This window comes from Epinephelus fuscoguttatus, linkage group LG11, assembly GCF_011397635.1.
Source record: "Epinephelus fuscoguttatus linkage group LG11, E.fuscoguttatus.final_Chr_v1".
Lineage (NCBI taxonomy): Eukaryota > Metazoa > Chordata > Actinopteri > Perciformes > Serranidae > Epinephelus > Epinephelus fuscoguttatus.
The window spans coordinates 28,976,582-28,993,857 of record NC_064762.1 but is presented as its reverse complement, the minus strand read 5'-3'; the positions used below and the strand labels follow the sequence as shown (position 1 = coordinate 28,993,857).

At 40.6% G+C, this 17,276-nt stretch overlaps 1 protein-coding gene across 1 annotated transcript in view; it reads right to left on the bottom strand.

Moving 5' to 3' along the window:
* Window positions 1-6,142: 6,142 nt before the first annotated feature.
* afdna (afadin, adherens junction formation factor a) overlaps window positions 6,143-17,276 on the bottom strand; it is a 137,694-nt gene continuing 126,560 nt past the window's right edge. Inside the window, 3 exon segments of the mRNA XM_049590976.1 lie at window positions 6,143-6,888; window positions 9,195-9,279; window positions 14,917-15,463. Of these exon segments, the coding sequence (XP_049446933.1) occupies window positions 6,735-6,888; window positions 9,195-9,279; window positions 14,917-15,463 (786 nt within the window). The 3' untranslated portion in view covers window positions 6,143-6,734.

Genomic DNA, 17,276 nt, shown 5'->3' with positions numbered 1-17,276 from the left:
TGACTTTTTTCATTATACTATACTATACTATACTATACTATACTATACTATACTATACTATGATGGTATTTACACTTTATTTCGAAATACTATGCTTTGAGTATTTAAACACTTTTTTGACATTCTATGGTATGACGTTTTGCGACATAATATACAATGACTTTTTTCACACTTTTTTGACATACTATAGTATTTGAAAACTTTTTTGGACATGCTATGCTATGACTTTCTCAACACTTTTTTTTGACATACGTTGATGACATGATGTTTTGTGACATACTATACTGACTTTTTCAACAGTTTTTTTCGACATGCTATACTATGACTTTCTTAATTATACTGTACTATGATGTTTTTTTACACTTTATTTCGACATACTGTACTTTGAGTATTTGAACACTTTTTTGACATACCATACTATGACGTTCTGCGACATAACATACAATGACTTTTTTGACACACTATGCTATTTGAAAACTTTTTTGAACATGCTATACTATGACTTTTTTCATCATACTATACTATGATGTTTTTTACACTTTATTTCGACATACTGTACTTTTAGTATTTGAACAGTTTTTTGACATACTATACTGTGACGTTTTGAGACGTACTGTACCATGACTTTTTTTTAACACTTTATTCGACATACTGTACTACGACTTTTTGAAAAATTTTTCGACATGCAATACTATGACTTTTTTCATTATGCTATACTATTACTATTATTATTACTACTATTTTTTACACTTTATTTCGACATACTGTACTTTGAGTATTTGAGCACTTTTTTGACATACTATAGTATGACGTTTTGTGACATACTATACAATGACTTTTTAATCACTTTTTCGACATACTATAGTATTTGAAAACTTTTTGGACATGCTATACTATGACTTTTTTCATTATACTATACAATGATGTTTTTTACAATTTTTTTTCGACATACTATTGTATGACTATTTGAACACTTTTTTGACACACTATACTACGACGTTTTGCGACATAATATATTATGACTTTTTCAACACCTTTTTTCGACATGCTATGCTGAATATTTGAACACTTTTTGACATACAGTACAGGCCAAAAGTTTGGACACACCTTCTCATTCAATGCGTTTTCTTTATTTTCATGACTATTTACATTGTAGATTCTCACTGAAGGCATCAAAGTTACGTACTTAAGTTATGTACTTAACAAAAAAAGGTGAAATAACTGAAAACATGTTTTATATTCTAGTTTCTTCAAAATAGCCACCCTTTGCTCTGATTACTGCTTTGCACACTCTTGGCATTCTCTCCATGAGCTTCAAGAGGTAGTCACCTGAAATGGTTTTCCAACAGTCTTGAAGGAGTTCCCAGAGGTGTTTAGCACTTGTTGGCCCCTTTGCCTTCACTCTGCGGTCCAGCTCACCCCAAACCATCTCGATTGGGTTCAGGTCCGGTGACTGTGGAGGCCAGGTCATCTGCCGCAGCACTCCATCACTCTCCTTCTTGGTCAAATAGCCCTTACACAGCCTGGAGGTGTGTTTGGGGTCATTGTCCTGTTGAAAAATAAATGATCGTCCAACTAAAGGCAAACCGGATGGGATGGCATGTCGCTGCAGGATGCTGTGGTAGCCATGCTGGTTCAGTGTGCCTTCAATTTTGAATAAATCCCCAACAGTGTCACCAGCAAAACACCCCACACCATCACACCTCCTCCTCCATGCTTCACAGTGGGAACCAGGCATGTGGAATCCATCCGTTCACCTTTTCTGCGCCTCACAAAGACACGGTTGGAACCAAAGATCTCAAATTTGGACTCATCAGACCAAAGCACAGATTTCCACTGGTCTAATGTCCATTCCTTGTGTTTCTTGGCCCAAACAAATCTCTTCTGCTTGTTGCCTCCTTAGCAGTGGTTTCCTAGCAGCTATTTGACCATGAAGGCCTGATTGGCAGTCTCCTCTTAACAGTTGTTCTAGAGATGGGTCTGCTGCTAGAACTCTGTGTGGCATTCATCTGGTCTCTGATCTGAGCTGCTGTTAACTTGCCATTTCTGAGGCTGGTGACTCGGATGAACTTATCCTCAGAAGCAGAGGTGACTCTTGGTCTTCCTTTCCTGGTCGGTCCTCATGTGTGCCAGTTTAGTAGCGCTTGATGGTTTTTACGACTCCACTTGGGGACACATTTAAAGTTTTTGCAATTTTCCGACTGACTGACCTTCATTTCTTAAAGTAATGATGGCCACTCGTTTTTCTTTAGTTAGCTGATTGGTTCTTGCCATAATATGAATTTTAACAGTTGTCCAATAGGGCTGTCGGCTGTGTATTAACCTGACTTCTGCACACAACACAACTGATGGTCCCAACCCCATTGATAAAGCAAGAAATTCCACTAATTAACCCTGATAAGGCACACCTGTGAAGTGGAAACCATTTCAGGTGACTACCTCTTGAAGCTCATGGAGAGAATGCCAAGAGTGTGCAAAGCAGTAATCAGAGCAAAGGGTGGCTATTTTGAAGAAACTAGAATATAAAACATGTTTTCAGTTATTTCACCTTTTTTGTTAAGTACATAACTCCACATGTGTTCATTCATAGTTTTGATGCCTTCAGTGAGAATCTACAATGTAAATAGTCATGAAAATAAAGAAAACGCATTGAATGAGAAGGTGTGTCCAAACTTTTGGCCTGTACTGTACTATACTATGATGTTTTGCGACATAATATACTATGACTTTTTCAATACTTTTTTTCGACATGCTATGCTGAATATTTGAACACTTTTTGACATACTATACTATGATGTTTTGCGACATACTATACTGTAACGTTTTTAACACTTTTTCTACATACTATACTATGACTTTTTAAATAGTTTTTCGACGTGCTTTAGTGTGACTTTTTTCATCATACTATATTGTGAAGGTTTTTACAATTTTTTCCGACATACTACACTATGAGTATTTGAACACTTTTTTTGACATACTACACTATGACGTTTTTCAACATACTATACTATGACTTTTTGCGACATACTTTTTTCATCATACTATACAGTTTTTTACACTTTTTTTCGACATACCATACTTTGACTATTTGAACACTTTTTTGACATACCATACCATGACGTTTTGCGACATACTATATTATGACATTTTAACACCTTTTTTGACATACTGTAATATGACTTTTTGAACAATTTTTTGTGTCATTCCATAAAACGACATTTTTATTCATACTATACGATGACTTTTTTCATCACAATTTACTGTTTTTTACACTTTTTTTCCAACATGCTATAGTATGACTATTTGAACACTTTGACATACTATACTATGACTTTTTGTGACATACCATAACTTTTTTCATCATACTATACTGTTTTTTTACACCTTTTTCGACACACTATACTTTGAGTATTTCAACACTTTTTTGACATACAATCATAATTCTGTCACCTTGACGTTTTGTAACATACTATATTATGACGTTTGTAACACTTTTTCAACACACTGTAATATGACTTTTTGAACATTTTTTTTTTGTCATTCCATAATATGACATTTTTACTCATGCTATACTGTGACTGTTTGAACACTTTTTTCGATATACTATACTTTAGTTTTTGAACACTTTTTAGACATACTATACTATGACTTTAATTGAATTGTTTTTTCATCATTCTATAGTATGACTTTTTTTTCACTTTTTTTTGTTTTGTTTTTGAACACTTTTCGAGATGTTAAAGTATGAATTTTTTCCTCATACTGTACTATGTTTTTAACACTTTTTTGACATAATATACTATGAATATTTGAACACTTTTTTCATATTATACCATGACGTTTTTAACACTTTTTTGACATACTATGAGGTTTTTAACACTTTTTTTTAAAACATACTATGACTTTCTTTGCAGCTAACTACAGAAAAGTAGCACTTCGATGTAAATGCAAATTTACTGCTCTCTGAGAACGCAGGGTTACTCGTGGTCCCTAAAGTCTCCAAAAGTAGATCAGGAGCCAGAGCCTTCAGCAATCAGGCTCCTGTCCTGTGGAATCATCTTCCTGTTACAGTCCGGGAGGCAGACACTGTCTCCATTTTAAGACTAGACCAAAGACTTTCCTCTTTGATAAAGCTTATAGTTAGGGCTGGCTCAGGCTTGCCCTGTGCCAGCCCCTAGTTAGGCTGACTTAGGCCTAGTCTGCCGGGGGACCTCCGATAATACACCGGGTACCTTCTCTCCTTGTCTCTCTCTCATGTCCTGTTACTGCATCTTGCTAACTTGGCCATACTGCATGTCACTAACTTGGCTTCTTCTCTGGAGCCTTTGTGCTCCACTGTCTCTCAGGTTAACTTCTATCACAGCGGTGCCTGGATGGTGTGACGTGTGTGGTTGTGCTGCTGCCATGGTCCTGCCTGATACCTCCTGCTGCTGCTGTTATCATTAGTCGTACTTCTACTGTTATTATACACAAATGGTTATTGTCACATATGTATACTATCAGATGTTAATATTTACTTTCAACATACTGCATCACAGTAGCCAGGCAAATTGTGATTTGTGATATTGGGCTTTATACATAAAATTGATTGATTGAATTGAAAGTATAGCATGCTATACTTTGATTTTGCATTCACATCGAAGTGCTACTTTATTGTAGTTAGCTGCAGCAGACCTAATTCATAGTCTGTAGGGTAGTTTTATTTTTAAGTGCTGTAAAATCTTAATCTGAAAAGTTAACTACACTACAGCCATCAGAGAAATTATGTGATGTAAAAAGTACACTACTTCATGTGGTGTAAACAGAGGCATAAAGTATTATAAAATGGAAATACTCAAGTACTAGTACCAACTAACAGTGTTGACAAATCGGTTCTCAGAATAACACAATCAGTTATGACACTAACAAAAGATGACACTTCCAGCCTGCACTGTTGAAAAATCTGTATTTATTAATGATTTACAAAAGGCTAAACATGAAACCATTTAAATGATTCAGTTCATTTTGAAACCTAAAAAGGAGTTGTTGTGGGGGGAGAGGAGACAGTGTACTCTGTAGTGTTTTTACAGGTCAGTTATTATAACAGCATCTTATCTCATCATGTAGAATCTGTTCTAGTGGAGGCTCCTGGAGAGAAAAATTAAATAAATCCACACACAGGATGGAGTCAAACTGCAGAAGAGAGACACATTTGAAACGTCACTATTTTTAATCTTTTGTTTTCAGAACTGGAGGGTGGGGGGAGGGGGGGCGGCACACCAGGGTTTGAAGTGCGTTCCTTTTAGCAGAGCAGAGCAGTGTTGGTGAAAGTAATCGTGGTAATTGTGTGTATATATATTTGTACAATCACAATTCTGTCACCTTGACTCCAGTCCTTAAAATAAACAAACTGGATCACCCCGAACTACAGCTGGTGTAAAAACAGAACACTTTTCTGTCTCTAATGCAGAAAAACACAGATTATTACCACAGTACGAGAGGTCCCAAATGTAATCCACTTCTCAAAACAGTTTGCAGATACATAGTTAATATTAAAAACAAGTTTTTGTGCAAGTATGTTTTTTTCCACAAGGTTTGAAATAAATATCTGTAAAGCAAACAAGGACTTAAAGAGTAATTTCTTTCCTTTTTTTTTTATTATTGTGAAAACCAACAATCACATTTGTGAGTCAAAGAAATCATTTTTCTGGCTTGAATTTTACAATCAATCAAATTAATCTCACACAACTCTGCAAAAAATGACTATTAGATTTAAAAGTAAATAAAATTAGAGTTACGTCAGATTGGGGCGAAACATTTAAAAATTGAACTCCGCTGACAGTGAGAAGCAGCAGGGAGACAGTCCAGTTTTAGCGTTAGCGAGTTGGATTTTTCTGTCACCAAAATGCTGTTAAATCACATTAGTTTTGCAGTTTTTAGTAGCCTGGCAGGTTTCTACAGTAGTAAAAGAGTGAGACAGTTGTGGACCCAAATATTTACAGTAATGTTGTGCACTTAAAGATCCTTCTCTGGACTGTACGATCCTCCTCTGGAGAATCTTTCAGAGTTTTTCTAAAACATCACGAAAGAAAGAAAGAGAGAAGAAAAAAAATCCCAAGCTTTCTTGCTACGGAATGAAATAACAGTGTTTCCACTTACTGAGAATTTAATTAAAAAAAAAAAAAAAAAAAAAAGAAAGATTGGTCTGGAGCTCAACCGTGGGCATTTCTGCTGGCAATTAAAAGTGTGAAAACAACATGATGCAGAAAAAGAGCATTAAAATAACACCGTAAAACTGTTCATATTTCAGTGAACTATTAAAAAAAAAAAAAAAAAAATTAAAATGAGAAAAAACCTTTCTCCATCCCCTCGCCCCAGGAACCATTTTATAAACAAAAATATATCCCCCTTTGCCGTGTGATTCTCAAATTCTCACTAGATACAATTAAAACTTTTGTACAGTGCTTTATCATTATATATCTTTGACAGACCTTAACGAGGGGAAGAAATTTTTAAGCCATAAATGTCTCTCCTATTGCAACGATATAGCTACGTCAAAAAAAGTGAATGGTCCAGTTATTCAATGATTAAAATAAAAAATAAAGGGGGAAAACAACACATACAGGAGGAGACGGTCAGTGGTGGGGAAGCGAGCGCCGGCTCTCTGGACCCGCTTTTGTCCCAGGAGCACCTTAACCTTACCGCCATGATGTCGTTGTTGTTAAGGTGGAGCTGGGAGGTGAAAGGCTCGGGGTCTACTACTTGGTGTTGAGCTCGTTCTCCAGCTCCATGAGTTTGCGTGAAGCCTTGACCTTGTTGGAAACCTCCTTCCCCTGAGAGAAGAGACGCTGACGCTCCTTGAAGGTCAGACTCTCCGGAGCGCCGCTGGGGATCGAGTTCTCCTGCTCCTGACTGCAACACACACAAAAAGCAATGTTTGGAATGACACTACAAATTTACTCAAGAAATGTACAAATGTCAATGCCGATTTTTACTTCTACTTATTCTTGTTCAAACATACAAAGAGCGTGTTCAGTGATGCTATAAATAAACGCTTTGTGCTTGTAGGCCTCCGAGAACCACTCAAGTTTCTCTGACTAGTGGCGTCGCCTGGCCTGGGCATCTGGGGCTTTAGCCCCGAACGTTTTTTCTTAAGCCCTGGATAATTCAACTTCAGAAGAAATAATGATAACTGTACATTAACGAGCCACTAAAGAAGTTGTAGTTTTCCATTTTCAGTGAATGCAACACAGGATGACGTCGAGACTGGTTAATCAGAGAGAGGGGTTGCGTGAAGCATCCGTGTTTTATTGGCTGATAGCCTCGCGTCACCAGGCTCTTCTGGTATCTAAAGCGTTGACGCGCTGGAGGGAGACGTTTTAGCAACAACACGAAAGATCATGGATATAAGACGTTTTTTCAAAAACAAGGAGGCTGACTCGGCTGAGGCTCACGTCTCCGGGGAGCCGTTACCAGAAACAGGTAAATGAATAATTTAAATTCTGTTTATTCCTTCAAAATTATGTGAAACATGTAGTGTTAGGGGGGCGTGCCAGCGGAGCTGCGGGACAGTCCTCCCCGGTGATAGACGCTCTTAGGCGGGCTGAAAATCCCTGAAGGCTCGGTACGGCTGGCAACTTTTCCCACACATAAATTCAGTGATATTTTTCTCACATAAGTTACCAAAGATACCGCACACAACTATGTAACTGTTGTTATGTCCTTCTAACGTTGCTGTGTGGGTTGAAGTGTTGGCCTTTTTCTTTTTATTGTGAAAGCTGAGCTTTCACAATAAAACTCCCAAGGACTTCCGAAGGGCTGCCGAGCGCTGCCGAGCACTTCTTATCTCATTTTGCCTTAAACTGACTCATGTAATGTGCATTTTTTGGGGAAAATATGGCTCCTGATATAGTCTGTAGGCATCATCACTCAACTTTTTCACATGGTCTGGTGTTAAAAAAAAAAAGCAAACTAAAAATCGCAAATCATGTAACCTCTAACATTTTTTAAAAATTGAGGGGGAATATGACTTGGCTTCAGTCAAAATATTTACAAAATATTTATTTTTTTGGCTTTAATTCCTGTGTTATCTATAAGTGCATCATCCTGTTTCTATCAATATAATATAATTTTATTTTGACACATTTTGAAGTACATGTTGGCAGTATTTGGCTGTAGACAAGACGCAATAAGGCTCAAGAAAGCATAGAGCTTTTTTTCCCAGGTAGGATCCCCTAGACTTCCCTATAAGGTTCTGGGCTCAGCCCCCAATGTTCTCAGTCCCAAGAAACGCCCCTGTCTCTGACAGTTTACATCCATGTTTGTGAAAACGTGAAGCTTCACACTCATCTTCCCCCCAGCAGCACAGAAGATCTATACAATCAGCACAGTTTAAAGGTGGACACCCAAAGTTAGTGTCATCGATTCAGTATCTGACCAAATGTCTCCCCTTCTGTTCCTAAGGTAAGACATTGAATAATGACCAGAAAAGTATTTTTTGCAGAACATTATGATGTCACAATGAAGTTGACCTTTGACCTTTTGGATATAAAATGTCAGCACTTCATCATTTTATCCTTTTAGACATTTGTGTGAAATTTTATCTTGATTATGAATTCTTGAGTTATGGCTAAAAACAGTTGTTTTTTTTGTTTTTTTTTTAAGTGATCTTGACCTTTGTTCAAACAAATTCTAATTAGTTCATTGTTGAGTCCAAGTGGACGTTTGTGCCAAATTTGACGCAACTCTCTCAAGGCCCTCTAGAGATACTGCATTCATAAGAATGAGATAAATGCAAGATCACAGCAACCATCAAATTCTGATCAGTTAATTGTTGAGTTCAAGTGGATGTTTGTGCCAAATAAAAGAAATTTCCTTAAGGGGTTCTTGTGATATTGCGTTTTCAGGTGGAAACGGACAGACAGACTTAGCCACGGTAGCACAGATGATTAAGATTAATAAACTAGCAGCTTAACATTTAATACAAGAAAGAAGTCCCTTCAGATTCCCGTCACCATCATGCATTAGATGAGTCTTTGGTTTGTTTAGCAAAATCCTGCTATAAATGTTTTTGCTGCTGTGAGCATCCAACGCAAGAGAAGTTTAAGACTCTTCTTATTGATATTGTTCAACTGTTAAAGATGTTGATCATCTTGTGTCATAATAAATTAGTCCTTCACATAAGACACAAGGGAACAGAAAGAGAAAAAGAATCTCACCTCTTTGTCCATTTGTCCCGCGGGTCGTTGTAGACTTCTCCTGATCCTACAACTCCTGCTGAGTTTCCAGTGTACGTGTTAAATCCTGTGCCGGGTTCAGGAGTCACACAGCAGACAGACAAAGCAGTGAGACAAGAGTCAGCATCGTTCATATTTCAACTCCTGTTATCTGAAAACATCTGAGACAGAAGCTGCTGGCTGCTGTCAAGGTCTCTGGTTCCCCTCTGCTATCACTCCCATCATTACGGACATCTGTGGTTTTTAATCACAGAATCCTTATGAAAATGACAAACTGTTTTCCCATAACAGTATCTATTATTGACCAGAGACCCTGGTCGCCAGCAGCCAGCAGCTTCTCCAGTCAACATCACTTCATTTCCCACAGACCAGCCTGAGCAGAAGGAAGGAAGAGAGGGAAGGTTCTGGAAGCATTAGGGCAGAAACAATCAGATCTCATTAAAGTAGAGCAACGAGCCAAGAAAAGAGAAAGAGCGTTAAAAAGCTGTTAAAGGGCCATTCCAAAGCAGCGAAAATGGTCTGTGGAAGTGTCGCTGGGATCTGAGGCCGAGGTCACCGTCAAGCATCTACTTTATTTCTGACACTTTTACCTTTTGTCATTTAGATCCAATGCTGAACTTATAAAACAATGATCACAGTTACAGCAGGATTCATAAAATATATGGAATATCCAGATATTTTAAATCCAAATCAAGCCATGACCCAAAGAAAAAAGCCCCTGTATAGATGCAAAAATAAATGAATAAATGATATCCTGGGCTCCATTAAAGCTGGTGCATCTAACATGAGGAAGGTGACCGCGACCTTTGACCTCCAAAGGAGATGTTAATCAGTTGGCTCATGTGTCCCTGTGTCTTTTCCAAACAAATCCAGCAGCGTCCAGCCTCAAGCGAGACGCAGGTCTGGTCTGCCTGAATGGTTCCCAACCATGTGACCCAGGAGTCTGCAGAGGTTTATTTCCAAACGAATATTACAGCAGGGAAGAAAAACCATCAGTTCCCTCCTGCTGATTCAAGAATATTCTATGTTCTAATCTCCTTTTGTCAACAAATCCCATGAAAAGATCCAAACCTACAGTGAACTGATCCGGTGAATAATAATTAAAGTGTGCAACAAGAGACCTGGACTCTGTGTTCAAAGACGGGGCTCTATTGAGTCCTTTAAAAGTTTCTCACTGAATGCATTTGCAAAAATAACCAGATTAAGGCTTCTGTGTTTTTGGGTCATAACGTTGGCGATTAAACTGTTGCAGAAAAATTTCCAATGTCGGAATAAAATCATGGGAGCACTCCCATGATCTTGATTGTTTGGTGTGAACGTGGTCAGGAAACTCAGTCTGAACTGTTTGAAGTCTGTCTTTTTTGTCTTGATGTTACGACCAAATCTAACAGGTTTAATATTACCGCAATTTTTAGTCTTGGCTCATGCAAATGGTGAGATTCAGTGACATGAACATCGTCAATAACAATTGATTTTCTAAATCAGTGGTTCCCAACTGGTCCAGCCATGGGGGTCCAGATTTCTCATAGTTTCTATAGTCATTAGTTCAAGGTCCACACAGTTTAACACATTGAGCGTCATACATGTGTTTGGCCATGTCATCGAGCTAGTTTGCTCTCTGTCAAGCAGCTGTCCATTAGTCACTCACTCTACAGCGGGAAATAGCACTTCAAAATAAAAGCTATGTACTTTAAATTCATTATACTTCAGAATAAAATGTGTTTTTTTTCTGTTCTAGTGTATGGTAGGCATAAAGCAGCTCCATAGAATCAGAGATAGATTCAGCTGCTCCTTCTGCTATTATTGTATGTGAAATAAAGTTTGTTAAAGTTGAATGTTTGGGAGAGTGTGAGTGACCTGATCCTGTAATAATGAGTGTGGGAACTTTACCAACACATCCCCCCTAGAGCACTGAATGTGTGTTAATCCACAGCTGAAAACAGTCCCCCAAAAAATAACTACTGACTCTTGTTTGAGTAACAACTGCTGACAGCTATGGTGCCCAGCTGTTGAAGAAAACTGTGAGCCGTTTTTAAAGATATACATCTTGACTTTGAACAAATGGGACACAGATAATATCTGGAAGTCTGATGGTACTGAGGGATGGACTGCCCAGTTCTTGGTTTTGGCCTTTTCATGGGATTACCTGACAGCCTTCCACTTGCTGACACGTCTTACCAGTGAGCAGGAACAAATCAGTTGTGCTTAAATTGAGAGAATAAAGCCCTGCAGACCCTTGATGGCACAATATCTCACACCGCAGGTTGAGAGGAATCACTGGATCCGATCAGTAACGCGGAGTTCTTCATCTTGTTGTGCTAATTGCTGAAGACAGTGGTTAAATCCTTCCAGCTGACTGCAGGAAGAACCCAGAGTTAAGACGTTTAAAATTATCTTAACTCTACTTGGTTGTGTTTCAGCAAACACAACTTGGGAGTCCAAATGCATGTTGCTCTTGTGTTTGAGATGAAATGGAGGGGGCTGTTGGTACAGTTCAGATGCAGACACAGTGACAGGGTGTGAACCCAGATGGATTCATCCAGCTGGCAGCTCCTAAGCCCTTTTTTCTTTGAGTTTTACAGTGCAAAATCAGAGAGGGAGATCTGAAGTGTGTGTGTTTTTCCCCGTTAAAGGGTTTTTTTGGGGAGTTTTTCCTTATCCGCTGTGAGGGTCCAAAGGACAGAGGGATGTTGTATGCTGTAAAGCCCTGTGAGGCAAATTGTGATTTGTGATATTGGGCTTTATAAACAAAATTGAATTGAACTGAATTTAATTGAAGTGTAGTTTGGGACGGGATCAAGCTGAATCCCACTTCAGCCTCTAACCACACAAACACAAACTGGCAGAGAACAAAGTAACCACAGAGAAACAAGCCTTGTTCAAGGCCAGTAACATTCCTCTGTGGAGCCAAAAGAGATGGAAAATTATACTTCTGGCACTGCGACTGAAAAATCTCCAGAAGCACAAAAAAAGTCATCCGCTGGCTTTTCACGGATTCTCAAAGGTTGTGAATGTTTTTCTTTGACTCTGCTTCAGTTATCTCAGAGGCCAGCGGAGTCTAAAAAAAAAACCTCATTGTTTTTTGTTTTTCTGCACCAACACTCAGTTTTTGTTAGAACATCCGTCTCTAGGGATGGCTTGAATTCTCTTTGTAGCCTTCTCCAGTTTGTGCACCTTCTGAGTCAAACAGGCCTCAGTGTTGTTTATTTCTTATTGTGGTTTTATTCTGATTATAAAAATATCTGCGTTCCAACAGGAGGCTGCATTTTTATCCACGTCAGAGCTTCTGGAGCTGCCAGCCGATCAAATCACTCATTCAAACACATTCTGGAGATTCATATGTCAGGGAAGCCAGAGACTCAGGTGCCGAGTGGTCACCTGAACCTGCTGCAATGCCCTGTGGGAGTTGTAGTCAGGTTTAGTAAAGCTGTAGCATTAGACAGCAGAGACACAGACTGACGAAATGAGGGACAAGCCGGATCAGCTGACAGAGCCCAAACAGGCAGACGACAAGCACAAACAGGGAGTCAGATTATTGGGAGGGCAGATTAAAAGACAGACCAACAGAGACGAGCAAAGTGGGGAAAAGGAAGCAAACAAAGGATAAATAAAGACAGCAGCCTGGTGGAAGCTACGCACAGGACAGGCAGTAAAAAGCAATAGACATCAAGCCGGTTACTGGGGTGAGCCGCTGGCAGCCAGAGTGCAGTGTGTTGTATTGATGATGCATGTGTGTGGTGTGACGGGGGGTGAGACATGCAGATTTTATTTCTGAGGGAGGTGGTGGGGTGGGGTGGGGTGGGGTGGGGTAGGTAGTGGGACTTTAGTGGGATGTCTTCCTGATTGGAGTGAAATTGCAACAGTGGTCCATGAGGTCCTGGATGTGTTAGTGCTCAATAAGCAGCGAGGGTGGAGGTTTATTCTGAAGGTGCAGGCAGCTGTTTCCTGGACCTCAGGCAGTGATGACATTCAGACTGTGCTGCATTCAACACTCTGTTTGTCTGTGGACGTTCATGTAGCTGCACTAGGTCATGTCTGCTTGTGACCATGTGTCACTCAGGCTCTGTATTGTCTGACATTTTTGTCTTCTAGTGGTGTTTTTTTTTTTTTGTACATTACTTTGATAATAGGACTTGAGGTTTTTGCTCAGGCTGCTGATCTTGTGTCAGTGGGTCTTCAGGTTACGGAACTATTTGGTCATATGTCCTGATGGCAGGCAGGTACAGGTAATCAATGCAGTCCTCCATTTTGCTGACTGATTACAATGGCTCTGCTAAAAACTGGTAGAAATGCGGGCTGGCTCATTAATAACACCAAGGTTCTAGTTCTAATTCTTATTTGGTGGAAAAGGGTATGAGTGAGACGAGTGGCTCCCAGATTCAGTGGGTTTATTTGTTTAAAACACTGTCTTGTCTGCTTACTGATTACATTCAATGTCTATCTCCAAAGATTTATCTTGGGATCCTTTGTGGTGGCCCTTAGTTATTAACTAATTAGTTAGAAGAGCCCCATGTTTTTGGCACATACCTAACATACAAAAAATATAACAAGATGCACAGAAAGTGCGTCTGAGGTAAAATCATAGAGGGATATACTTCGAGAAAAAAATTCCAGACAGCTGCCAGCTGACTGCAGTGTGACCCCTCTACAGTTTGGTATCACTTTCCAACAATGAGCTCTTCTGAAGAAAAGCAACGATTCATATCTTGACAAAATATTTGACCTGGATAAACCAAGAAAAACAGCTGTTTCATATCTGAGCTGTGTTTAGAAAGGCTGCTTGATACATAAGTTTTTTCTAGAAAGAACTACAGCACGAGCATGACCTTTATAATCTTGCTGTATTGGAAAACTGCCACTATGAGGCGCTGTGGTTCGAGCAGACAGACTTATACAGAAGCTTAGTTTGATCCAGACTGATGACATGAAGATTTAGACTTTTTTTTTTTTTTTAAACAGCCACAGACAAAGAAGAGGCCTTTCACTCAACACACTGCTGCTGTGTGCGTTTTGGCATGTTTATGAAATGATTTAATCGGGTGATTGATGGGTTGTGTGAAGCCAATGGTGTGTCTCCTTCCCTTTAAAGCCAACACCGCTAAGCAGAGCCACGGGGCAGGAAGGGGGTGGGCGGGCAGACTGACGGCTGGCCTTGCCCCCTCTGTCCCAAGCAGCAACAAACCAGACACAAAGGAGGCGGCGAACGACAACACCAACAGTACTATGATTGGCTCTGATGGGTCTCAATCTGCAGCAAAAAGTGGTGGCGTGATTATCGATTGCTTTTTCTGTTCACAAGTGCTGATCGAGTGGGGAGGGGGGAGTTTGATTGGAGGAAGATGTGGAGGGGAAAAAAATTACTGGAGGAGGTGTTGAAACAAACCAACATAAAAAAATACAATCTGATTTGCCCGAAGAGAGGGAGGGAAATTTCCACATATATAAAATAATGAACATAAAGTGATGAACGTAGGGACTGATTGACGACAAAAAAATTGGACAAACATATAAAGGAAGGAAAAAGTAGACGGTGGAAGTGAAAAGGCAGAACACCTCTCTACTGAAGGTCAAAATAAAAACAAAGTAGCTCTAAACTATGAAGGAGTGGGTAGTAAATGAAGAGATGAGTGAATGAGAGGGAGGTATGGGAGCTGTGGAGGGCGCTGTGGCGAGCTTGACTCCTCTCTCCGCTCTCTGGGTCTACCTTTAAAGCCTCCTGGGGGGATGGAGCTGGGTTTGGCAGGAAGGGGGGGACCTGTACTGTTGGAGTTGTTGACTGGCGGCTGGAACGAGCCAGACAGGAAGATGCCGTCAGAAAGAGGGCGGGGCTTGCGCGCAGTGGGCGGCGGCTGAGGCCTGCTGTGATTGGGTGAGGTGGAGGCCGGGAGGTCGCCGTACGACTTCCTGGTCGCCGACAGCTTCACCTGACCTGATTGATTGCCACCGCCGCCACTCCCTGCTTTGGTGGCTTCCTCCTCGTCCTCCTCATCGCCTGCGTAGGAGACAAACTTGGCGGTGTAGAGCGTGTCGGGGGAGGCGACCTGGGTTTTGAGGTAGGAGGTGTTTCTCTGTGGGGGGGGTGGGGGGGTGTTAGTAGGGTTGTGGGGGGCAGGGGGTTGGTAATCCCGGGGCAGCGGGGGCCGATACAGACCGGCCGGCTCGTCAGGCGTCAGCAGCTTTCTCTCGGCCTCCTCGTGCTGCCGGCGCCGCTCGGCCTCCAGGCGATTGTAGTACTCCTCCTCCTGTCTCCTCTAAGGGAGGGACAACCTGTTAGTAAGCTCCACTCTCATTGGCTCTCACCTCAGCAATGGACACTGACTAGCTAACCAGCTACAAATACAGACAGCTGGGGAGATATTCACCTTGACAGAAAGCTCCACCACCACAGGTAAAACCACATCTGTCTACAACTACTGATTCTTCCAGGCCCGATTCACCTGCTCTATCTGAGCTTCCCAACAATCTATAAAGATCTAGTAAAGGACAAAGTCCAAGTCCACCATGTCTACAGACATACCAGTCCTAGATCAGGGGCCTCATTTATAAAATAGTGTAACGACTAAATTCCATCTGAAGCTGTGATTTGAAGCTCCTCTATGTTTGATTTAGTGGCATCTAGTGGTGAGACAGCAGACTGCAACCAACTGAACCCTCTATTGTGTGCCAAGTGTGTAGGGGAATTACGATGGCCGTCACAAAAAACTTGTATGGCCCTATCTAGAGCCAGTGTTTGGTTTGTCTGTTCTGGGCTACTGTAGAAACAACATGGCAGAGTCTGTGGAAGAGCCCATTCTTAGGTGATAACAGTACAAGCTAAGATGCTGTTAATTAGTGATTCATTCATTCATTTGAAGACATTAGGAGTTCATTATCGTCTTGTTAATTGGGACTTAATCATTGTTGACAATGTTTCGTATTTTATACTTATCTAGTCCTACTGATCCCAAGTAGCTAGAAGAAATTAAAAATACATAACAAACAAAAGTTGGCATCTCAGGAGGATATTGGAAGATCGGAGGGGTTGCATTATTTTACTAAAAGTTTAATCTATTGATTACATATTCAAATCAACTTCGTTTGGTCTCTGAAATGTCTAAAAACCATACCATAAACACAGCTATTTCAGCCTCCTAAAACTACTTTATATCACGAAGAATTAACGATTATAAATGTTGCCCCTGAGCTGGACTTGACCTAACTGGTTTGCCACAGATACAAACTGGTCCTCCTACAGACTGGCCCTATCTTGTGTGAACACCAAAGACGACAACAGGAACAAGTCGAGGACTTGATCCTTCTACCCCTGATAGAGTCTAATATGTTGTATTTTAACAAGAGTCAGCCAAACCAAACCTGCTGTGACTGGTTTAACAACTCCTCAAAGCTGGCATGTCCCTGGCCTAACTGGTCCATACTACCTAAAAACTTTATCTGACACTTGGCAAATGTTTCTGGACGTACAGCTCACCAGCTTCCTGGACCACCCTGTCTACCGCCATCTCCCCTTTCCCTCAACACTGTGGGAGTGTATGCATGTGTGCACAAACTATGTGTCCATATGTGCCTCAGGTCCTCTGTGTATCCTCACTTTATACAATATGGGTTTGTGGGTAGTTTTTTGATTCGAGCCCACCCTGTCTCCACTGGCCTGTGATGTTACACATGAATCTACGCTGGAGGAATGTGTTTAGATTTCTGGGTTTGGAGCTCAACCAGCTGCTCCGGGTCACATGTGCTCAATGTCGATGCCTCTGATGTCAGATTATCTTCACGTTTTTTTATTTTTTTATTTTTTTTTTTGGTCCATTTCATGTAGTCGAGATCGTATATTTCCTCAAAAACATAACCTCTAGTGCTGTGGATGTATCCGAGCTGCTTTTGATGGTTGAATCAGCCCAGTTGGAATCTGAAGAAACTGGGAGGGATTAGTGGGTGTGTGGGTTTGAATGAGTGGGTGGCTGGGTTTCTGAATATGTACAGTATGGATGGCTGAGGGTGGGAATGAGGCACATGGGTGGGTGCAGATTTCTGTGTGTGTATGTGTGTGTGTGTGTGTGTGTGTGT